Source organism: Oncorhynchus keta, chromosome 25 (assembly GCF_023373465.1).
Source record: "Oncorhynchus keta strain PuntledgeMale-10-30-2019 chromosome 25, Oket_V2, whole genome shotgun sequence".
NCBI lineage: Eukaryota > Metazoa > Chordata > Actinopteri > Salmoniformes > Salmonidae > Oncorhynchus > Oncorhynchus keta.
In genome coordinates this window covers 17,353,697-17,377,818 of record NC_068445.1, presented here as the reverse complement: position 1 = coordinate 17,377,818, position 24,122 = coordinate 17,353,697, and the positions used below count along the sequence as shown (strand labels likewise).

The window sequence follows — 24,122 nt, the reverse complement described above, 5'->3', positions numbered from 1 at the left end:
CACCTATGTGGACGTATTTTCACAAGTTTGTTGAGAATTCCTGGATGTAATTACTTCAACTTCACGGATCCCCCGGTACTACTGCTCATTCCGTTCACCAGCTCCGGAGGTCTACGTCACCGGCCTTCTAGGCGTCACTGAACTGGATTCATTAACACCAACCCCGGACTGTCTTGTCTCATTACGCACATCTGGTTCCCATTCTCCCTGATTAGTATGTTATATATGTGCCCTCTGTTACAACGTCCGTTGATCCTGTGCTCTTGTATCGGCTTCCATGCGAAGTGTTCCCTCGCTGTGCACTTGGTTTACGGGTCTCGTCACGTGTATTATTTGGAGGTTTACACATCGCTCTTTTGTTTGGGTGGAGAAAATTAAACACCCTATTACGTATTCCTGCATCAGTCATTAGACAACGTGACACCCTTTCAGTGTTACACTCATTACATTTCTCTCATTCATTCAGGCAAACACACGTGTTTCTTTCTCTCTTTTTCTCTCACAGCTATGCATTTTCAGGAGTGGTTACAGTCCCTTCACTCCAGTGGGGGGGTTCGGGGACATGTGAGGGAGGACTTCTGGAGCCTTCTCCCCTCTCTCCCTTCGTCATCCTCTTTCTCCCTCTCCTCTCTCTCTCGGTCCCCCTCCTCTCTGCTGGGTATAGGGGCTCTGGCCTCCCTCACTGCATACTGGCTGGTGACCCGCCGTCGGCCAATGCAGCCCCCCTGTGATCTCAATGCCCAGTCTATCGCTGTACAGGTGAGCGCATTATGTTCTGGAAGCTTTTAAGTAGAAGCTGAGTGAAAGATTAGTAGGAGTTATATTTATCCAGAACAGTCAAGTGCTCGTTTGTGTGATGGATAGTAGTTTTATTCATAGTTATTATAACTGAAATCCAAAACACTAACAGATTACATCCCAAGCCCTGTTTATACCTGGTTCTAACATGCCCTTTGTCCACATTCTGATTGGTAACATTTTTTAAACAGGTGTAGATGATTAAAGGACTCATTGATCGGATTGTGATCAAATCTTCCTGACCACCCTAGGAGGTAGTTCTACATCATTGTCTAGATACCTTGCAGGTGTAGACGGATCTGGACAGTGAAATTATTTAAATCATCTTTATCCCGCCCTCTAGTCATTGACAAGTGATGCCATTGACTTATGGCATCAATATGTGTTAAAATAATTCAAAAAATAATATTTAGATTGCATATTGTCAATTAATTTGCATACAGGGAGTGAGCAGGATATGCGGTCACAATGCGGACAGTGGTTGGATAAGAGACACATTTTACTGCCATGTGTAGGTGCAACGGCTACAATGTGGGCACAATCAGAATATAAATAAGATCAGGAGAAAGGCCACATTTAGCCCTCGGTATAAACAAGGCTAAAGAGCTGAATAGGGAGAGTTTTTATACAGTCTGTGTTGCAGGGAGAGCCCAATTGGAGGCGTTCAGCTTTGCTCAAGGACGATGCCCTGTTGGAGTTCTACTATGATGACACCAGGACAGCCTATGATATGTTCCAGAGAGGACTGAGGGTGGCAGGTGAGCTAGCTGGACACAGTGGACTAACAGGCTAATTAGGAGCAGACATGGGCTATTTACCAGACATGCCAGAGTGTACCTGATGAGATTGTGTTGATGCACAGGGAACGGCCCATGCCTTGGCTTCAGGAAACCCGGGGAACCTTACCAGTGGATCTCCTACACTGAGGTCTGTGGATCTTTGGTCATTATTACTATTTACAATGAGAATACACGTATACAAGTATACAAATATGCTCAAGCTCTATTCAAGGATTGTATTGTTTTTCTGATTGTTCTCTGTTTTAGGTGGCTGAACAGGCACAGGTGCTGGGCTCTGGGCTTTTGGATAAAGGCTGCCAACCAAACCCTCAGCAGTTTGTTGGAATATTTGCCCAGAACAGACCAGAGGTACAGAAGGCTACACATTCCTTCCCTATTATTTTTATGTAGTGAAATGGCATTATGTTTAACCCTAAGGCCTCCCTCTGTTAGAGCACTGTCCTTGTAGAGACTCCAGCAATGTAGTGACCAAGCATCAGTTAGGAAGGAGTCTGGGATCTGTCGTTCTAATAGTGTTGCTCTGTCTCCCTCTGTTGGTGGCAGTGGATTATTTCAGAGCTGGCCTGCTACACTTTCTCTATGGCTGTGGTGCCCCTGTATGACACACTTGGAGAGGAGGCCATGGTGCATATCCTCAACCTGGGTAAGGCTGGAATACTCTGCTACAAAATTAAATGTGTATATATAAATCAGTACACTCCCATACCACTGGCCAACAACTATTCATGTTGATTGTTGCTGTTTCACCTCCTAGCGGAGATCTCACTGGTGATCTGTGACAAGGAGGAGAAGGCAGAGTCCCTTCTCGGGAATAAGGAGAAAGGTGCAACACCCACTCTCTCCTGTCTGGTGCTCTTCAATGACTGCAGTGATGCCATAGTGGAGAGGGGCAAGAACTGTGGAGTGGAGATCCTAGAACTCACACAGCTCATGGTGAGAAGAGGGTAGCTGCAGACAATGTAAAGATGATGAATTGCTAGAATAGATGCTGGCTTCTTTAGTTGAGAGAGACATCCCTTTCCGTGGGGTTAGATTAGAAGACATCTTGATTACCACAGACTATCACAGTGTGACATGACCCTGCATATTGCAGGTACTTGGACGACAGAACCTCAAAGATCCTATGGTGAGTTTTCCTCTGAATGTTGATAAGGTCTCATTGACGGTTTTTGTTGCTTCACTGCTGTTCTTGATCCTGTTGTCATTCATCTGTCTTTTTGTTGCAGCCACCAAAACCCCAGGACCTGGCAGTCGTGTGCTTCACCAGTGGAACCACAGGTACCATTTGTTTTTATAGATCTCTGTGTGAGTCCTCATGTAGCCTACCCCCACTACCCTGCATGTTAATCATATACTAAAGCATTTACCCACGCTACTAGAGATGTGCCCATGGGGGCCGACTGACAACCTCTCATTATGTTATGAGATGAATTCTTGTGCTGCACAGAGCCGTGCAGTAATGCCCTCCTCCAAACTAAACTGTTCTGTTTATTTGGCCAGGAAAGCCGAAGGGAGCCATGATCACCCACGGCAACATCGCCTCCAACTCCTCCTCTGTTATTAAGATCCTGGAGGTCTGTTCTGGCTCCCTCTGTCTGAAGTTCAGAAGGAGTTTCATGGCTCGCCCCATTTATCTCACTACATCTCTCGTTCCATCTCTCAATCTGTTCCTGTGATAAATGGGATGTTTAATAGAGTTCACCCATTATTGTCCTACTAAAAGATACACTGCACATCTAATTGTCGTTGTAAAATCTAGATTGCATATTCAAATGGTATGCCACTATTATCCACTGTAACCGTTTTACGTATCAATTCTTTCCATTTTACAGGGGTCATTTTTTATTCGGCAAGAAGACGTGTCAATCTCTTACTTGCCTCTTGCTCACATGTTTGAGAGGATGATTCAGGTAGCTCACCCTCTTTTGATTACAAAAGTAAATGTATGTGTCTGTCTTGGACTCAGGGCATGTCAGACAGTTCTTTAAATGCTCCTACGTCTGTCTCAGGTGTCCATGTTCTGTCATGGGGCCAGGGTAGGATTCTACCAAGGGGATATCTCCCTACTCATGGATGATATTAAGACTCTGAAACCCACTTTCTTCCCAGTGGTGCCTCGCCTACTCAACCGCATCTACGACAAGGTCAGTCCAAATCCTATGATACCGAACATGCTTAAAAAACTATATATAGCCTTTTATTGTCTATGCTCTGTGTGAATGCGTGTCTGTGTAGATCTTAGGCTCTGTGACGTCCCCATTGCGCCGGGCAGTGCTGCACTATGCAGTGAGGAGGAAGCAGGCTGAGCTCAGCAGTGGGGTTGTACGTAACAACAGTCTGTGGGACAGGCTGGTATTTAACAGGATTCAGGTCAGTCACTGAACACATTGAACGTGGCCCAACGTCTCCCCTCTTAGAAAACTCTTTGTTAAGACGTAATGGGATTCTATTTGTTTTCCAATGGGTTTCAGGCTAATTTAGGAGGTAATCTGAGGTTCATCCTGACTGCCTCGGCCCCCATCTCCCCCACCGTGCTCTCCTTCCTCAGGGCCACCCTCGGCTGTCTGGTGAGAATGCCTGCCTGGAGCTCAGACTAAGTGTGTTTATTTCTGATGGGAGTGTGGGTATGTGAGGTTTGATGTGGAATGTTCCTGCTGCTTTGTGCAGATCTTTGAGGGTTACGGGCAGACTGAATGCACAGCAGGCTGCACCTTCTCCATGCCAGGAGACTGGAGTGCAGGTAAGTGGACTCTCTGACAATGGGGAAACTATCCACATATCTGGAGACTAGTCTGTGATACCCATGTCTGCGTGTTGGTTATACTCAAACTCTGTCTCAGGCCATGTTGGCGCTCCCCTGCCCTGTGCAATGGTGAAGTTGGTTGACATCCCTGATATGAACTATTATGCCAAGAATGGAGAAGGAGAGGTGAGGTGGCTAAAAAGCATAATGGTATTACGGTGCTATTCAACAACATAGTGAGTCAGGGATAATTACCCATAAATGTATCCCCATGGCTGTTGTGTATAGTATGTTATATTAAAACCCATTTGGTCACAATAGTGAGATTTGCTGAGGGGTAATTTACAGGCTCTAGAGAAGTTAGTTGTATTTATCAACAAAGTCCTAATGCATTATAAAGGTGTCTAGTATGATTCTGAAGTTTTGGCTGATTACTCAAAATGGTCACAAGACCACACGTCTACAAGGCGTACTTTTACAGATGAATTTGACACCAGAATTCTGTATTCAACAGTTTGAAAAACTATTGTCTTTGTAAATGTAATGTTTAAAGGGTTGAGTTTACATTTATGCCTTCATTTCAATAGTGAATCAATGATGCTCATGGCATATGAAAATATTTTAGCGGTCACATTTGTGACCAATGGGAAAATACAGTGGAGGTAACTTTGTATACAGTGCATTCGGAAATGACATTTTTCCACATTGTTACGTTAGTCTTCTAAATGTAATTTTTAATCCCCTTTATCAATCTACACACAATACCCCATAATGACAAAGCAGTAAAGGGTTTTCTACATTGTAGAATAATAGTGGACATATGGAATCATGTAGTAACCAACAAAATGTTGGTATATTTTAGATTTTTCAAAGTAGCCACCCTGCCTTTGACAGCTTTGCACACTCTTGGCATTCTGTCAACCAGCTTCACCAGGAATGCTTTTCCAACAGTTAAGGAGTTTCCACATATGCTGAGCACTTGTTGGCTGCTTTCCTTCACGCTGTGGTCCAACTCATCCCAAACCATTTCAATTGGGTTGAGGTTTGGTAATTGTGGAGGACAGGTCATCTGATGCAGCACTCATCACACTCCTTGGTCAAATAGCCCTTACACAGCCTGTCCTGTTAAACAAAATGATAGTCCCACTAAGCGCAAACCAGATGGAATGGGTGATCACAGTAGAATGCTGTGGCAGCCATGCTGGTTAAGTGTGCCTTCAATTATAAATAAATCACTGTCACCAGCAAAGCACCATCACACCACCATGATGGGAACCACATCCGTTCACCTATTCTGCGTCTCACACGTCGGTTGGAACCAAAAATCTAAAGTTTGGACTCATCAGACCAAAGGACAGATTTCGTGTTTCTTGGCCCAAGAGTCTTATTGGTGTCCTTTAGTAGTGTTTCAGCAATTTGACCATGAAAGCCTGACTCGGCCTGAACAGTTGATGTTGTGATGAACTTTGTAGCATTTATTTGGGCTGCAATCTTTTATTTTTTTTATTTTACCTTTATTTAACCAGGCAAGTCAGTTAAGAACATATTCTTATTTTCAATGACGGCCTGGGAACAGTGGGTTAACTGCCTGTTCAGGGGCAGAACGACAGATTTGTACCTTGTCAGCTCGGGGGTTTGAACTCACAACCTTCCGGTTAGTAGTCCAACGCTCTAACCACTAGGCTCTAACCACTAGGCTACGCTGCCGCCCCATCTGAGGTGCAGGTAACTCGAATAAATGTATCCCCTGTAGCAGAGGGAACTTTAGTTCTTACTTTCCTGTGGTAGTCTTCATGAAGCTGGTTGAGAGAATGCCAGGAGTGTGCAAAGCTGTCATCAAGGCAAAGGGTGGCTACTTTGAAGAATCTAGTGTACATTTTAAAGTAACACTTGAATGAGTAGGTGTCAACTTTTGACGGATACTGTGTGTACGTACAGTTGAAGTGGGAAGTTTACATGCACTTAGGCTGTAGTCATTAACTTGTCTTTCAACCACTCCACAAATTTCTTGTTAACAAACTATAGTTTTGGCCAGTTGGTTAGGACTTCTACTTTGTGCATGACAAGTCATTTTTCCAACAATTGTTTAGACAGATTATTTTAGTCACAATTCCAGTGGGTCAGAAGTTTACATGCACTAAGTTGACTGTGCCTTTAAACAGCTTGGAAAATTGCAGAAAATGTCATGGCTTTAGAAGCTTCTGATAGGCTAATTGACATCATTTGAGTCGATTGGAGGTGTACCTGTGGATGTATTTCAAGGCCTACCTTCAAACTCAGTGCCTCTTTGCTTGACATCATGGGAAAATCAAAAGAAATCAGCCAAGACCTCAGACATTTTTTTGTAGACCACAAGTCTGGCTCATCCTTGGAAGCAATTTCAAAATGCCTGAAGGTACCACCTTCATCTGTACAAACAATAGTACACAAGTATAAACACCATTGGACCACGCAGCTGTCACACCGCTCAAGAAGCGTTCTGTTTCCTAGAGATGAACGTACTTTGGTTCGAAAAGTGCAAATCAATCCCAGAACAGCAGCAAAAGGACCTTGTGAAGATGCTGGAGGAAAGGTACAAACGCATCTACATCCACAGTAAAACGAGTCCTATATTGACATAACCTGAAAGGCCGCTCAGCAAGGAAGAAGCCACTGCTCCAAAACCGCCATTAAACTACGCTTTGCAACTGCACATGGGGACAAAGATCCTACTTTTGGAGAAATGTCCTCTGGTCTGATGAAACAAAAATAAAACTGTTTGGCCACTATGACCATCGTTATGTTTGGATGAAAAAGGGGGAGGCTTGCAAGCTGAAGAACACCATCCCAACCGTGAAGTACGGGGGTGGCAGCATGTTGTGGGGGTGCTTTGCTGCAGGAGGGACTGGTGCATTTCACAAAATAGATGGCATCATGTTATAGGGAAATGATGATATATTGAAGCAACATCTCAAGACATCAGTCAGGAAGATAAAGTTTGGTTGCAAATGGGTCTTTCAAATGGACAATGACTCCAAGCATACTTCCAAAGCTGTTGCAAAATGGCTTAAGTACAACAAAGTGAAGGTATTTGATTCGCCATCACAAAGCCCTGATCTCAAGCCTATGGAAAATGTGAGCAGAACTGAAAAGGCATGTGCGAGCAAGGAGGCCTACAAACCTGACTCAGTTACACCAGCTCTGTTAGGAGAAACGGGCCCAAATTCACCCAACTTATTGTGTAAGGCTACCTGAAACGTTTGACCCAAGTTAAACAAATGAAAGGCAATGCTACCAAATACTAATTGAGTGTGAACTTCTGACCTACTGGGAATATGATGAAAATAAAAGCTCAAATAAATAATTCTCTATTCTGACATTTCTTAAAATAAAGTGATCCAAACTGACCTAAGACAGGGAGTTGTTATGAGGATTAACTGTCAGGAATTGTGAAACTGAGTCTAAATGTATTTGGCTACGGTGTAAGAACTTAAATATGGATTAATGTCAGTGTTACTAATGGCATACGATTTGCGTTGTGACATTTGGGAACAAATTGGTTAACACTGTTCCAAACTTTATGCTTTGTTAGATCTGTATCCGTGGCCACAGTGTGTTCCGGGGTTACCTGAAGGATGAGGAGAAAACAGCAGAGGCCCTGGATAGCGATGGCTGGCTGCACAGTGGAGATGTGGGCCAGTGGTTACTGGTGAGCTGGGTTACAATGTAGGACAAAATATGATCACTAGATACTCCAATCAGTCAAGTCGTATACATTTATATGTGAATGTGTGTTCGTATGTTTTCCTGTTAGAACGGGACACTTCGCATCATAGACAGGAAGAAGCATATCTTCAAGCTGTCCCAGGGAGAGTACATCGCCCCTGAAAGGATTGAGAACGTCTACATGCGTTGTGTCCCTGTGCTACAGGTCTTTGTGCATGGTGACAGCTTAAAGGTATGAGATACCGGTATTCTTATATTCACTATCAAAGGATAGTCCTTTTTTTTGGGACATACCATCATTCTCACACTTATGTTTTTTTTTCCAGTCTCACCTGATTGGTATTGTTGTGCCAGACCCAGAAGTGTTTATTGATTGGGTTAAGGAGAGGGGAATCATTGGATCCTACACGGAGCTCTGCCAGCATCCAGTATGTGATGTCACCGTAGCTCACACAATAGGCCATCTACAACTTTACAATGTGTGCCGTTGTTGGCTTGTATCAACTCAACAGGTACTGATTGAAATCTTGTCTCACTACAGGATGTGAAGAAAGCAGTGTTAGAAGACATGACAGCTATGGGGAAGGAAGCTGGGCTGAAGTCTTTTGAGCAGGTGAGGAATCAAACTATTTGTCACGTGCCGAATACAACATGTATATGGTTAATTACAAGCCCTTAACCAAAAATAAAATAGAGTTCAATAAAGAGTTAATAAAATATTTACCAAATAAGCTAAAGTAACACTATAAAATAACGAGGCTATATACAGGGGGTACTGAATGTGCGGGGGTACTGGTTAGTCAAGTAATTTGTACATGTAGGTAGGGGTGAAGTGACTATGCATAGGCAAACTGCGAGTAGCTGCAGTGTAAAAAATGGGGGGTGTTAAAATAATCCAGTGGCTGTTGGGTTAATTGTTCAGCAGTCTTATCGCGTGGGGGTAGAAGCTGAATACATTCATACATCGACTTTGTACTTGGAACAAATGGTGCCATGGTGTAACAAAACTGGATACAACACTGATAGTGTCGCCATCTCTTTCCTCACTGTCAGTTGAAGGACCTGCACCTGCATCCAGAGATGTTCACTGTGAGCAACGGCCTTCTCACCCCCACCCTGAAGAGCAGACGAGTGGACATCCGCAGGGTCTTCCAGGAACAGATCACAAACATGTACAGCACAACAGTCATCTAGTAGACCTCAATCCAATGTAATACACTCATTCCACTGACATTTACATGAACTGTATGTTTCCTGTCACTATGCAGTTTATGGGATCTCACGGTCTGGTCTATAGTACCAAACTGAGCATGTAGCCAAGACAGACATTCCTACAGTACTTAGCTCAAATACTATCAAACACGTTTGGTACGGTTTCAGGGAATTTCAGTTTGACTCAACTTTCAGTTTGACACCATGCTGCTTCTTGTACATCAGTATGTTAAATGTATTTCCATTGTTTACATATGGGACCAAACAAATGCGCCAATGTTGTCCACGCAAAAAACCTAGCCATAGAAATGGCTACAGCTCCATTTTAGAGAGCAGCGGGCAAGTAGACTACCTGGGCCTGGTAATGGCCTGATTCTGATGAATAAATATCGACTCTAAACCTCGAAGGCTGCTTTTGAAGTGTACATTACTTACTCTTGATTCTAGATATGACTGTTTAGTGCTCTCAGTGAATGAGTTACAGTAGCTCATTTATCCGAGGTTGAGGGATTAGAATGCTGATGAAAGTGGCCAGTGAGCCCAACAATGTAGAAATATTCTTGTACGTTTCCTGAATAAAGAAATTATCGTATTTCAGTTTTATTTAGTTGAACAATGAAGGAAACCCATGTATTGCATGATTGTGCAAAAAAAAGTTTAAACAGATGGTAACAAATAAAACCCACACTTAATAGATTACATGTCAAGTATCTCACTCAATGTTGAGCCAGGCCTGTCAGAAGTTTAAAACAAATCTACACTAATTTAGTCAAATGCATTTTGTGCATAGCTGTCCACAAAGGCAAGAGGTTTCCCTCAACATGACAAAGAACGTAGATATGGTCAAATGAACTAAGTGCCACTAGAGGGAGCAACAGCATTTGTTTTGGAAAGCAAGTCCTCTAAACCTATGCAAGGGTAAAGGACCATCTCAGTCAATGTCAGATTCCTTAGCCTTTCAGAAGCAGGGGACAATTAGGCAACAGCCAAATGTTGCCACTCCTTTATACAGGCACCATCCCAGATCTGAAGAATAATGACATTGACATATGATAGTCAGGAAGCTGGAGTGGCTAGTGTTAAATACTACAGGTAACTTTCAATATCCTTTTTACCTCAAGTTCCCGGTCCACAATGCACATGCTTGATCAGTGTGCATAAACCTTGAGGGGAAATAGTGAATAACACAAATGGAGCGATTTCGACCCACCACCCTGAGTCACATTTCATCCTCAAGTTCGCATACAGTACTATCCAATTTGTTTCAATAAATTAATTTCTTGATGAAATGCATATTTTGGTACATACCTTGATTTGGAAATTACTAGAAAACTGATTCAAAGTTGAGTATGGAGCGACCCACATGGATCTTATAAATCTATAGTACTATTTAATTTTATGGTGTGAACCACAAGTTAGTTCTTAAAACTGTTTCATTACATGATTTAAAAAATATATACATATTGGCTGATGGCTTGGTAAATGTGGCAGTTGCTCTGTGTTTCTTTCGATGTCAGGAGAGAGATTAGTGCAAGAAAGCTATTGATTAGGCTATGACCAAAGCGGTCCATTTTCACAGTGAGAAGGATCCTGAAAAAGATAAATCCATTCACTGAGGTGTGAAAGGAGGCAAGGCCAGAGGTTTAGAGGGAGCCCTTCCCCTTCTTGGTGTTCTCTCAGTCATCAGCGACAATGGACAGAGCACGCAGCTCATTCAACTTGGCCTCGTTCTCCCTCTCCCTCTGCTCATCAGTCAGCCCTGCCTGGTCGATCTGATCCGTCAACTCACTGAAGATATTGTGCATCTCTGTGAAGTACACCACCTGAAAGCGATAAGGAAAGAATGGAATGGTTAGGGAAAGGGTCTTACGTTTACTTACAACATGCAGAGGCTGGTCCTGGTCCTACAGCCCTTCACCTCCACTAATGAAAAGCCATTCAAAGTAAAGGAGTGAGCCCGGAGAACTAAAACAAACCCCAGACCTTCAGTGGGTAGTGACCCTGCCTTTTCTCTTCCAATCGCAACATGAGATAGAGAGTGTTCACTGAAAGCTTTCCTGACACATCCCACCCCTGCTTCTTCCCCCAGTTCATGAGTCAGAATCCCAGGAGAGATACTTTGATGATTAATAGACTTTAATCACATTACAAGACTCCAGAAGAGTGGGCCGAGAATGAAAGTACTGGGAAATACAACCCCTTGAAACCCACACACATTTCAATATTTATTCATGCAGCGATGCATATGCTACAGTACACTTAAGGGGGCATTTCTGATTTATTTGCAAATGTGCACGTTTGTTCTGTTCTATATAGAGGTTGGAATAAAATAATAGCTGCTGCTGGCCGATTATGGGCGTTGATGGGCTGTAGGCCATAACAGAAAATAAATAGAGGCCATTTCAGATAGGAAAATGAAGATCTTTCCTGGGTAGACGAGGGAGAAGACTGTTAACCACATGTTACTATAGGAGCTGTCTGAGGATGCATGCTGCTAGAGAAATGACAATATGTAGCCATTATCAACTAATTACATCTGATCAAAGGACATTTAATTCAGTCCAAATGTCTTATCCACATGATGTGTGTGCCAGTGGCAGCAAAAGTTATATTAACAGAAGCTCTTTAGTTGGCTAACCGGAAGAGGAACCCGGTTTGAAATGCCTCTGTGTGTTTATAGCAAACTCTGCCACCTAGACCACATCAGTGGGCCATGAGTATTAAGTTACCGGTGTATGTGGGGGTAAAGTGGATATTTTTCAGTTGAAAAGTGGCTTGGTGAAAAAGCTATGGAATACATGTCAGTGATAATGCACACACGATCACTGTGTCCGGTCCGGCGCGAACATCCTTCTTGTCATCCAGTCTCTACAATTATCCCAGTAAGTCTACATGGACCACATATGAAAAGAAGCCAAATTCAGACTATTATTTGTATGACCTCGGTGACTTATTTTTGAACAAACGTCCAAATACACACCCGTGGCCTCACCCTAGCCCCGATTGACTAAATATTGATATAGACAGAGAGCTACGCCGGCTCATCAGACCTCAACTCTGATTATTTCGCTATCAATATTTCAATAACATACAGTACGTTGGAGAAAAAGTCATAGAAATTTGGCGTCCAATATGAGCCCATCTCTATCAATCTAGTCTATCAATGGGCTCAGGTGCAAAATAACTCAATCATTATGAAAGTAGCGTGTGTCAAAAGAACATTTCTTTCAGTTTGTAAAAGTAGTACAGAACACCGTAACCAAGAACAACCACCGGGAATCTACACTCAGACAATGGCTCAATTATCCAGCATCTGTACAGGTGGACAGGCACATCCGATCACAGCAGAGCAGAGCATTGCTTCCCATTCACAGCCGTTTTATGGAACTCGTGGTGTTCGAGCCTCAGAACAAAGAGAGGCATTGTGAGGGTGCTCTGGGAGCCATGCAGCATGTCCGGGGGAGAGAGGGGGAGTGGGAGTCCAGACTGCGCTTGCATGGCCAGCTGAGGGGGGCTGGCCCGGACCCGAGGTCCACTGGGCTGCTGTGCTGTGCTGACTGACTGACCACCCAGTAGCGGCTGTACTAGAGGAGTGGCTGTGTACGCCAGCCCAGCTCTGGAGTCTGTCCCTCTGACCCAACCCCACTAATTCACACTGCTAGGGTTAGAGATGAGCTATCTGAGCATGTTCGAGTCATCAGCACTCTGCCTCCATCAGAGGGCCCTCATTACTGTTTGAAGCTGCTTCAGCAGTGAGTCAGTCTGTCTGCAAATGACTGAATAGTACAGGCTTGCTCCAGTGTCCATAGAGGACAGAGCACTGAAACAGCGACAATGTAACAGTGGGAAGGCCCAAAATCTGTACCCATTAATTTTCATCCACAACCAGTCTCTATTAAATCCACATCTTATAGGGAATGATTATGCTTGTATAATCATCATTCTAGGAAGAGATAATGACACAGTGATGTCCATTGTTAAATTACAGCGCTACTATGAAGGAGATAATCCTGATCAGCTAACAAGATGACCAGAGACCTAATGGCAGCTACCAAGTCCAGACAGACTACTTCCAGTGACACCATCTCCTGAGCAGCTGCTGTTATACCCAGGAGGGCTCCATTCACTTAGTCTACTAGTAACAGTCATCACACACAAACCTACCCACCTGCTCTGCTATCATAGGAACACAGAGGAACGTACAGAACTCTGTGTCACAGAAGACATCACTTTGGATTGATCAAAGGGCAGACATATCCTTTGAACCCCCTCTGGGCTTGCCTGGCAGTATCATTGACATGTCTGCTGAGTCTGATAGGCAGCTGTCTGTCTGCCAGTGTTTTTGGGGGCGGGTGCCAGCCTGGCCTAGTGACGTGGCCACTTCTCAATCTGATTAGGCGTGTGTCAGTCTTTAACCATAAGAGGAAATGACACGGCGGGGGGTGGGGGTAGGGTGCGGAGGGTGGGCGACTGTGGCGGGCACTCGACTCAGCTGCTGGGATGGTTATAGCGAGGCGGGCTGACCGGGCTCCTAGGTTAGAAAGAGGCTGGAACAAGACGGACAGACAGACAGACCTGGGCTTCCTGGGCTAATTAGGAAGGCGTGGGGCCGTCACTGGGGTTAATCACATTAAGACTGGTTGGGGGAGACAGGTAGGATTACACGCACTCTCTTCTACACTACCACTCTCTCTTGCTCTGATGCTGGTCAACAGACAGCTAGGGGCAACACTACACCCAAATAAACAATATATTAAAACGTCTCAAATAAAACCCATTGGAAACTATTTGAACTGGGATTGGAAAGTTGTGAACAGGTTTTGTGTGTCAACTGAATGCCTTATAATTCATAAATGTGCATGTATGCATTATAAAGATTGCTCACCAGAGTTAAACTGGGTCGGTCACAAGTGTGCACCCAATCATACACTATCTATAGCTCACCTGTGCCCGGATGAGTGCCTCAAAGCTGGGCTGAAAGTAGTCGATGCGGCTGTGGTAGAACTTGGGCATCTCATCCAACAGCTGCTTATTCTTGGATTCAAAGTCCTCCCTGACTGGTCTCAGCTCCTCCCTGGCCTGGACAGATTAGGGCAAACAGACCAGTTGAAGCTTTAGCATACATACAGTGCCTTGCGAAAGTATTCGGCCCCCTTGAACTTTGCGACCTTTTGTCACATTTCAGGCTTCAAACATAAAGATATAAAACTGTATTTTTTTGTGAATAATCAACAACAAGTGGGACACAATCATGAAGTGGAACGACATTTATTGGATATTTCAAACTTTTTTAACAAATCAAAAACTGAAAAATTGGGCGTGCAAAATTATTCAGCCCACTTAAGTTAATACTTTGTAGCGCCACCTTTTGCTGCGATTACAGCTGTAAGTCGCTTGGGGTATGTCTATCAGTTTTGCACATCGAGAGACTGACATTTTTTCCCATTCCTCCTTGCAAAACAGCTCGAGCTCAGTGAGATTGGATGGAGAGCATTTGTGAACAGCAGTTTTCAGTTCTTTCCACAGATTCTCGATTGGATTCAGGTCTGGACTTTGACTTGGCCATTCTAACACCTGGATATGTTTATTTTTGAACCATTCCATTGTAGATTTTGCTTTATGTTTTGGATCATTGTCTTGTTGGAAGACAAATCTCCGTCCCAGTCTCAGGTCTTTTGCAGACTCCGTCAGGTTTTCTTCCAGAATGGTCCTGTATTTGGCTCCATCCATCTTGCCATCAATTTTAACAATCTTCCCTGTCCCTGCTGAAGAAAAGCAGGCCCAAACCATGATGCTGCCACCACCATGTTTGACAGTGGGGATGGTGTGTTCAGGGTGTTGCTTTTACGCCAAACATAACATTTTGCATTGTTGCCAAAAAGTTCAATTTTGGTTTCATCTGACCAGAGCACCTTCTTCCACATGTTTGGTTCGTCTCCCAGGTGGCTTGTGGCAAACTTTAAACAACACTTTTTATGGATATCTTTAAGAAATGGCTTTCTTCTTGCCACTCTTACATAAAGGCCAGATTTGTGCAATATACGACTGATTGTTGACCTATGGACAGTCTTCCACCTCAGCTGTAGATCTCTGCAGTTCATCCAGAGTGATCATGGGCCTCTTGGCTGCATCTCTGATCAGTCTTCTCCTTGTATGAGCTGAAAGTTTAGAGGGACGGCCAGGTCTTGGTAGATTTGCAGTGGTCTGATACTCCTTCCATTTCAATATTATCGCTTGCACAGTGCTCCTTGGGATGTTTAAAGCTTGGGAAATCTTTTTGTATCCAAATCCGGCTTTAAACTTCTTCACAACAGTATCTCGGACCTGCCTGGTGTGTTCCTTGTTCTTCATGATGCTCTCTGCGCTTTTAACGGACCTCTGAGACTATCACAGTGCAGGTGCATTTATACGGAGACTTGATTACACACAGGTGGATTGTATTTATCATCATTAGTCATTTAGGTCAACATTGGATCATTCAGAGATCCTCACTGAACTCACTGAAGGGGCTGAATAATTTTGCCCGCCCAATTTTTCAGTTTTTGATTTGTTAAAAAAGTTTGAAATATCCAATAAATGTCATGATTGTGTCCCACTTGTTGTTGATTCTTCACAAAAATATACAGTTTTATATCTTTATGTTTGAAGCCTGAAATGTGGCAAAAGGTCGCAAAGTTCAAGGGGGCCGAATACTTTCGCAAGGCACTGTACCTAGAACTGTGGCGGTCATGTCAGCCGGTGATTGTCAAGCAAATAACTGCCGGTCTCACAGTAATTGGCAAACATATTTAGCAGACATGGCCTGCAAGCCACTGATGTAGATCTTTGGAACATCTAAACATCTAAAGAAACGTCCCTTTTTCAGAACTCTGTCTTTCAAAGATAATTTGTAAAAATCCAAATATCTTCATTGTAAAGGGTTTAAACACTGTTTCCCATGCTTGTTCAAAGAACCATAAACAAGTAATGAACATGCACCAGTGGAACAGTCGTTAAGACACTAACAGCTTAAAGACGGTAGGCAATTAAGGTCACAGTTAAAACACTAAAACATAGGACACTAAAGAGGCCTTTCTACTGACTCTGAAAAACAACAAAAGAAAGATGCCCAGGGTCCCTGCTCATCTGCGTGAACGTGCCTTAGGCATGCTGCAAGGAGGCATGAGGACTGCAGATTTGGCCAGGGAAATAAATTGCAATGTATGTACTGTGAGATGCCTAAGACAGCGCTACTGGGAGACAGGACGGACAGCTTATCGTCGCAGTGACAGATCACATGTAACAACACCTGCACAGAATTGGTACATCCGAACAACACACCTGCGGGACAGGTACAGGATGGCAACAACAACTGCCTGAGTTACACCAGGAATGCACAATTCCTCCATCAGTGTTCAGTCTCTCAGCCTATTGCGGACAGAGGCTGGACTGAGGGCTTGTAGGTCTGTTGTAAGGCAGGTCCTCACCAGACATCACCGGCAACAACATTGCCTATGGGCACAAACCCACCATCGCTGGACCAGACAGGACTGGCAAAAAGTGCTCTTCACTGACGAGTCACAGTTTTGTCTCACCAGGGGTGATGGTAGTATTAGCGTTTAACGTCGAAAGAATGAGGGTTACACCGAGGCCTGTACTCTGGAGCGGGACCAATTTGGAGGTGGAGGGTCCGTCATGGTCTGGGGCGGTGTGTCACAGCATCATTGGACTGAGCTTGTTGTCATTGCAGGCAATCAACACTGTGCGTTACAGGGAAGACATCCTCCTCCCTCATGTGGTACTCTTCCTGCAGGCTCATCCTGACATGACCCTCCAGCATGACAATGCCACCAGCCATACTGCTCGTTCTGTGCGTGATTTCCTGCAAGACAGATATGTCAGTGTTCTGCCATGGCCAGCGAAGTGCCCGGATCTCAAACCCATTGAGCACGCCTGGGACGTGTTGGATCGGAGGGTGAGGGCTAGCGCCATTCCCCCCAGAAATGTCCGGGAACTTGCAGGTGCCTTGGTGGAAGAGTGGGGTAACATCTCACAGCAAGAACTGGCAAATCTGGTGGAGATGAGGAGGCGATGCACTGCAGTACTTAATGCAGCTGGTGGCCACACCAGATACTGACTGTTACTTTTGATTTTGATCCCCCACCTTTGTTCAGGGACACATTATTCCATTTCTGTTAGTCACATGTCTGTGGAAATGTTTCAGTTTATGTCTCAGTTGTTGAGTCTTATATTCATACAAATATTTATATATGTTAAGTTTGCTGAAAATAAATGCAGTTGACAGTGAGGACGTTTCTTTTTTTTTTTTTTTTCATTTGAAAAAGTCTAATAAATCCATCAATGTTATATAGCCCACACCATCACAATAAATCCATTATTTGTTTTAGACTGGTCTAAAGAAATATGATATGAAGAAAATGTCATTTATTTCAGAAGAACAGAATAGCGTACTCTTGAGTTGTCCTTATGTTAGGCCCTGATCTGGTTATGCAATATGGCTGTTGGCTACACTAGTTCATTTAGCAGACCAGATTTGCTTAGAATTTCATGGCATTATTTTATAATATTTTGTTGTATGAAGAATATTTTCTCAAAATGATTTGAGGGAGTGTACACATGCGGCTATTCTGTGTTGGACGGTTAACAAAGAAACAGGTCCTCCTATATGCTTCATTCAGAGTTATTTATGCATCTTTAGTTGCGATACAAACATTGGTCTATATGTTGCAAATCTTTTTGTACATTCTAAGGCTATATGATGAGACTAATGATGATTTGAAAAAAGTTGCATGAGCTCTGCTTCGTTTCTTGCACACGCTGTACACACTTCAGTCTTTCATTCACAATTTGACAAGCACTTGATAATGCCTTGAATGTCCCAGCGTCAACCCCTTTGCGTGGCCATAATGCACCCTAAAAAAATACATGCCTTTTGCGGCCAGTGACCGTTGTGCCCTTGGGCTGAAAATAATAAGTATAATTCCCTTTTCCTGGCTGTGTGCTCCAAAGCACCTCTCACCTCCATGGTTCTATCAGATAGCTAAATTCTTATTAGCCAATGCCCATCACATGATTGAATCTTTCTCACAGGCTACAAGTGAAGACAGACACATCAGGGACACACGTCCTTATCCGAGGTGCATGTTTAAGGTATTGGAAGAACTGTCCACATTTACTTTTTCAGCAGCCAACAAGATGAGTAGGCCTAACGAACAGCAAAAGCACATAACATATAGAAATGTTGCGCAACATGAGCTCATGGACTGTCATGAAGTGTTTGATTAGATTTTCGATACATTTGCATTGATGTCAGAGTGATTAGAGGGACAATAGAGTGCCGAGTACCAGGCAGTTAGCAAGTTTGGTAGGCTACTAATGACCATCAGCAGCATCAGAGCTTGGAGAAGTCTAATTAACGTGACTAAACGGTCAAGTGGAATTTAACTGCCGTCATAACTCGTGACCGCCGGTGTGGCGGTAATACGGTCACCGTAACAGCCCTATGCATACCTCAATCACTACTGGGGCTCAACCATAACATATCAGCTACGTTCCCAGAAATGTAATCTGTCAACAACAGTGAAAAACAACAGGAGAATGAAAATGTCTTCCCACAGAGAAGAATAGAGAAAAAAGAAAAAGCCTAATCACGATCACAAGTGAGGAGGAGTGGGTTATGTGGGAAGAGTTGGCTGTGTGCAGACCACGCCACCGCTGATCAGGAACGTGTGTGATGTATTAGTGGGTAGTCTGGTGGGCATTAAGAAAGAGATGATATCTCAATGAATAGGCAATGATATAGAGTGCGCAATGTGTGTGTGCTCGAGGGGGGATATAACATATGTAGAACAGAATCACCTATGTGAAGTAATATTTTATCTTAAGTAACTCCCCTGTGTGTCTGTCCTTTGTGAGTCTTTAAATGGCATGTTAGTGTTTGGTCCGGATCATTTCTCTAAGAGCTGTGAGATTCAAAGGCCAGGGACATAGGGGGCCTCTTGACTCTTTGTGCCACTGACAATGCTTTTCTCAATGTGTGTGGGTGGCCACCCATGTGAGGGTGTGTGAGCCCAGGCAGCGCTGCATTGATATCTGTGAATGCTGCCCTAGAGGTCTCAGCGAATGTGTCTACAATACTAAATGACGTGCCCGTTTATGTGCAGCAGTGCCTTTTCAAAAGGCAATACTTGACAGCCTGGTCGCTTGTGTGGGTGAAAAGGGTGCACATGTACATGTTCATATCCAGTCAGCATTTGTACCTTGTTCACTTATTGATCATATTCAAAACACTGACACCATGCAAGGCAAGAGCTTAAAGCCTGACTTCTGTTGCTCAACAGACACATTTCAAGTGGACAACACACGTGCCAGCAGCCGCTTTTAGCAGAGTTCTGTTACATATATAGTGTACCTGGTGTAGTTTGACCATGATGGGACCTGTCTTCTCCTTCTCTTCATACTTCTCTACCTTGGACTGTAACCTCTTGTAGTCCTGTAGAGCTTGCTCCCTTCGTTTCACGGCCATGTTGAGGCTGGGGAACACACTGCTGTACCTGAGACACACAGAGACACAGAGAATGAGATCGAGGCGCAGAGACTGACAGAGATACTGCTGGAACACATCATGGAGACAAAGTGACACTGCTTTGTACCGGAGATATACGTGGACATAGGCCTAACGAGAAACGATACTGCTCTGTGAACATAGACAGGCAAGAGCCCTGTCAGAGGAACAACTGCCTATTAACAGACAATCTGAATGATTCTTCCTACTTAATGCAATGTGCTCTCAATTCAGACCAATACATCTAAACCAATCATACCAACTGAACCCTAAATGTTGTCTTGAAATAATAAAAATGTGCATAGAAAACTGCTCTTTAAGATCGAAAGACTGTAAAAAAAAAAAAATCATCTATGCTTTTTCTGAACCATTGAGAACTTTTTGAATTGGGGTTTACAGGTGTGCTTGTGTGAGGTCACCTGGATCGATACGCATGTAACACAGAAAAGCGCCCTCAAGTAGGAGACCTCTTAGTGTAGACTAGAGACACTGTCCTTGGTTGTTAATATTGAATTACTCTAGTGCAAATGGCATGAAACAATTTATTCGGTTTCAATTAGGTTATTCAAAATGAAAATACATTCTTTCAGAGAGAATCCTTGTCTTAGGTACTAAAAATAGGAAACACTCATCTGTAACTTAGCAACAGGAGTCCGTGCCTCATCCTGGGACTTTCTTTGCTCCAACACACTGGTTCTGTGCGTTCTGCTTTTATTGGGAAATACAGTGCAGAAATGCAGCTACGCCACTTCATTTGCAAAAGATGAACATTTTCCAAACTACAAAACAAAAATGGTTGCCAACCTGTTTAGTCAGAAAATCTAACCAAGGGTCACACATTTGAGAGCGCTTTAATATATTTTGTGTGATTATATATAGGCACAGTAAGACAGGTGTCATATTCACCATGCATGTTTAATTACACAGGTCTAATGCACAGGTCTAATTCATAACCTGATGACATTGCTTTGATTTTCTATTAATCATCTGAGATGATTTCATACAGGCTTGCAGATACAGTGGGGCAAAAAAGTATTTAGTCAGCCACCAATTGTGCAAGTTCTCCCACTTAAAAAGATGAGCGAGGCCTGTAATTTTCATCATAGGTACACTTCAATTATGTCAGACAAAATGAGAAGAAAACAAATCCAGAAAATCACATTTTAATGAATTTATTTGCAAATTATGGTGGAAAATATGTATTTGGTCAATAACAAAAGTTTCTCAATACTTTGTTATATACCCTTTGTTGGCAATGACAGAGGTCAACCGTTTTCTGTAAGTCTTCACAAGGTTTTCACACACTGTTGCTGGTATTTTGGCCCATTCCTCTCCTCTAGAGCAGTGATGTTTTCGGGCTGTTGCTGGGCAACACGGACTTTCAACTCCCTCCAAAGATTTTCTATGGGGTTGAGATCTGGAGACTGGCTAGGCCACTCCAGGACCTTGAAATGCTTCTAACGAAGCCACTCCTTCGTTGCCCGGGCGGTGTGTTTGGGATCATTGTCATGCTGAAAGACCCAGCCACGTTTAATCTTCAATGCCCTTGCTGATGGAATGAGGTTTTCACTCAAATCTCACAAAACATGGCCCCATTCATTCTTTCTAGACACGGATCAGTCGTCCTGGTCCCTTTGCAGAAAAACAGCCCCAACGCATGATGTTTCCACCCCCATGTTTCACAGTAGGTATGGTGTTCTTTGGATGCAACTCAGCATTCTTTGTCCTCCAAACACGACTAGTTGAGTTTTTACTAAAAAAGTTATATTTTGGTTTAATCTGACCATATGACATTCTCCCAATCTTCTTCTGGATCATCCAAATGCTCTCTAGCAAACTTCAGACGGGCCTGGACATGTACTGGCTTAAGCAGGGGGACACGTCTGGCACTGCAGGATTTGAGTCTCTGGCGGCGTAGTGTGTTACTGATGGTAGGCTTTGTTACTTTGGTCTCAGCTCTCTGCAGGTCATTCACTAGGTCCCCCCTGTGTGGTTCTGGGATTTTTGCTCATCGTTCTTGTGATCATTTTGACCCCACGGGGTGATATCTTGCGTGGAGCCCCAGATCGGGGGAGATTATCAGTGGTCTTGTTTGTCTTCCATTTCCTAATAATTGCTCCCACAGTTGATTTCTTCAAACCAAGCTGCTTACCTATTGCAGATTCAGTCTTCCCAGCCTGGTGCAGGTCTACCATTTTGTTTCTGGTGTCCTTTGACAGCTCTTTGGTCTTGGCCATAGTGGAGTTCGGAGTGTGACTGTTTGAGGTTGTGGACAGGTGTCTTTTATACTGATAACAAGTTCAAACACGTGCCATTAATACAGGTAACGAGTGGAGGACAGAGGAGCCTCGTAAAGAAGAAGTTACAGGTCTGTGAGAGCCAGAAATCTTGCTTGTTTGTAGGTGACCAAATACTTATTTTCCACCATAATGTCCTCCACTCGTTACCTGTATTAATGGCACGTGTTTGAACTTGTTATCAGTATAAAAGACATGTGATGTGATTTTATGGATTTTCTCATTTTGTCTGTCATAGTTGAAGTGTACCTATGATGAAAATTACAGGCCTCTCATCTTTTTAAGTGGGAGAACTTGCACAATTGGTGGCTGACTAAATAATTTTTTGCCCCACTGTAGCTATAGCGTAGTTCCTTGGTATGCTACTCTCACTAGCGTAAAGTGTGCCAATGATTCACTTTTTCCTCAAACAATGAGCCAATCTTCCTTTCCCACTACTTACTATACAACAGGTGAAGGGAATTGACAATGGACCTGACAAAAGGTTGTGAAATCCAGTCGTCCTCAACACCTTAGTAAAGTAGAGTAAGCCCTGTGAAGGGGTGGGCCGTTGGGAGGAGGGCAGTGTGACGTGAACTGGGCCTCAGACAAGCTGTGGATTGTTTCCCACAGGAAGTTGAGAAGGGAGCGGCCTTGTATCGTTTTGGCGACGTCACAGAGCCCAGCCCCACAGCCCACGCTCTTCCTTCATTTATAAAACATCACTTTGGCTCAGTTAACAGCAGGCAGCGCAGAGTGGATGCCTTCCTCTAGTAGTTTACTATCTGACTCTTGCTCCAGTGTAGTGTTCACATACTTCGAGTGCCAGGGGATTATGCAACCACCCTCTAGGCACGAGTGCACTCTGAAACAATTCCATTGGTCCATGACATTACACAACACACTGGCTCACTAAAAAGGCACAAAGGCTGACCGCATTCTCCTCCACCAGAGCACATCACCTCACACCACCTCTGCATGGTGTCATGAGGTGCCATGATGTCTGATGACTACAGCAACGCAATAGAGTAGTAATGACAGCATTTAGGTCACTTAGTCACCCTCACACATATTGTAGGTAGGCGGTATCTGGTAGTGGCGACAGTCAGTCCTTCCTCTTAATGATGTGACTGAGAGAACACCTGTGTGAGCCGATATAAGAAGTTGATCCCGTCCTATCCACCCTAATGATCTCCTCACTGTCCCAATGCTTTTAAACCTAGAGGTAGAGCTCCAAGAGGATGCCAATGTGTCCGTGTTGTGCTCAGACTGTCTAAAGAGGAGCTCTGTGGGAGCCTGTCTGACTCAACTGTAACTCATGTAGTGGAGTGACAGTGGCTGTGTTTGAAGGTCACTGTACACGGTGCGTAATGATAGTTTGGGCTGGATCCCTGGCTGGGTTGGACATTTCCCTAGATGTCTCTGGACTGACGTCCACATACTGACCGGTCAGCTCCAGACCAGCCTATATTTACTCCAGCCGTGTCTAGCCCAGGTTCTGCTGGACCAAGGGCGCACTACCGCCGTCTGTGTGACTGGTCATTTAGGGTGTGGTGGCTGGCTGAAAATAGCAGGTGGACGAAAATAGCAACTGGTCGACAGAGCTTGTTTATGACAAGCTGATCCATAGCTGGACCGACACAACCCGACAGTCAGCCAAACCCCAGTCTGGACCAACCAGCCCAGCTGGAGCTGACCAGAGACCTCGGAGGAACCTTAGTCTGGCAGGCTCACTGACCGCTCCACTTAACACTGTCAATTTCACATTACTAAAATAACAAAAAGGTATCTCTAAGAATATGTTGACCTCCCATATCTCACTATGAAATGAGGGACTAACATTGAAAGCCAAGATTACTCATAAATTATGCATATTTTGTGATTGAGTAATGAAAATACAAAGTATACTGAACAAAAATATAAATGCAACATGTAAAGTATTGGCCCCATGTTTCATGAACTGAAATAAAATATTTTCCATACGTACAAAAAGCTTATTTCTCTAAAATGTTGTGTACAAATTT

The 24,122-nt window shown here is 43.7% G+C and overlaps 2 protein-coding genes across 3 annotated transcripts in view; one reads left to right on the top strand and one right to left on the bottom strand.

Annotated features, from left to right (window-relative positions):
• Window positions 1-207: 207 nt before the first annotated feature.
• LOC118358319 (long-chain-fatty-acid--CoA ligase 1-like) lies at window positions 208-9,850 on the top strand. The gene is made up of 21 exons (XM_035735986.2): window positions 208-339; window positions 506-759; window positions 1,442-1,556; window positions 1,661-1,725; window positions 1,845-1,946; window positions 2,142-2,241; window positions 2,353-2,531; window positions 2,692-2,724; window positions 2,825-2,876; window positions 3,099-3,172; window positions 3,431-3,508; window positions 3,608-3,742; window positions 3,834-3,968; window positions 4,070-4,165; window positions 4,266-4,338; window positions 4,439-4,527; window positions 7,913-8,029; window positions 8,135-8,278; window positions 8,373-8,474; window positions 8,588-8,659; window positions 9,100-9,850. The coding sequence occupies exons 2-21, from the start codon at window positions 508-510 to the stop codon at window positions 9,238-9,240; spliced, it is 2,154 nt and encodes a 717-aa protein (XP_035591879.1). The 5' UTR covers window positions 208-339; window positions 506-507; the 3' UTR covers window positions 9,241-9,850.
• Window positions 9,826-24,122, bottom strand: part of bin3 (bridging integrator 3) — a 40,841-nt gene continuing 26,544 nt past the window's right edge. Inside the window, exons 7-9 of one of the 2 annotated variants that reach the window (XM_035735990.2) lie at window positions 19,670-19,811; window positions 14,203-14,337; window positions 9,826-11,081 (exon numbers count right to left, since the gene is read on the bottom strand). In XM_035735990.2, the coding sequence (XP_035591883.1) occupies window positions 10,935-11,081; window positions 14,203-14,337; window positions 19,670-19,811 (424 nt within the window). In that variant the 3' untranslated portion in view covers window positions 9,826-10,934. The remainder of the gene's footprint in view (window positions 11,082-14,202; window positions 14,338-19,669; window positions 19,812-24,122) is intronic. The other variant, XM_052478785.1, reaches the window with a different exon arrangement.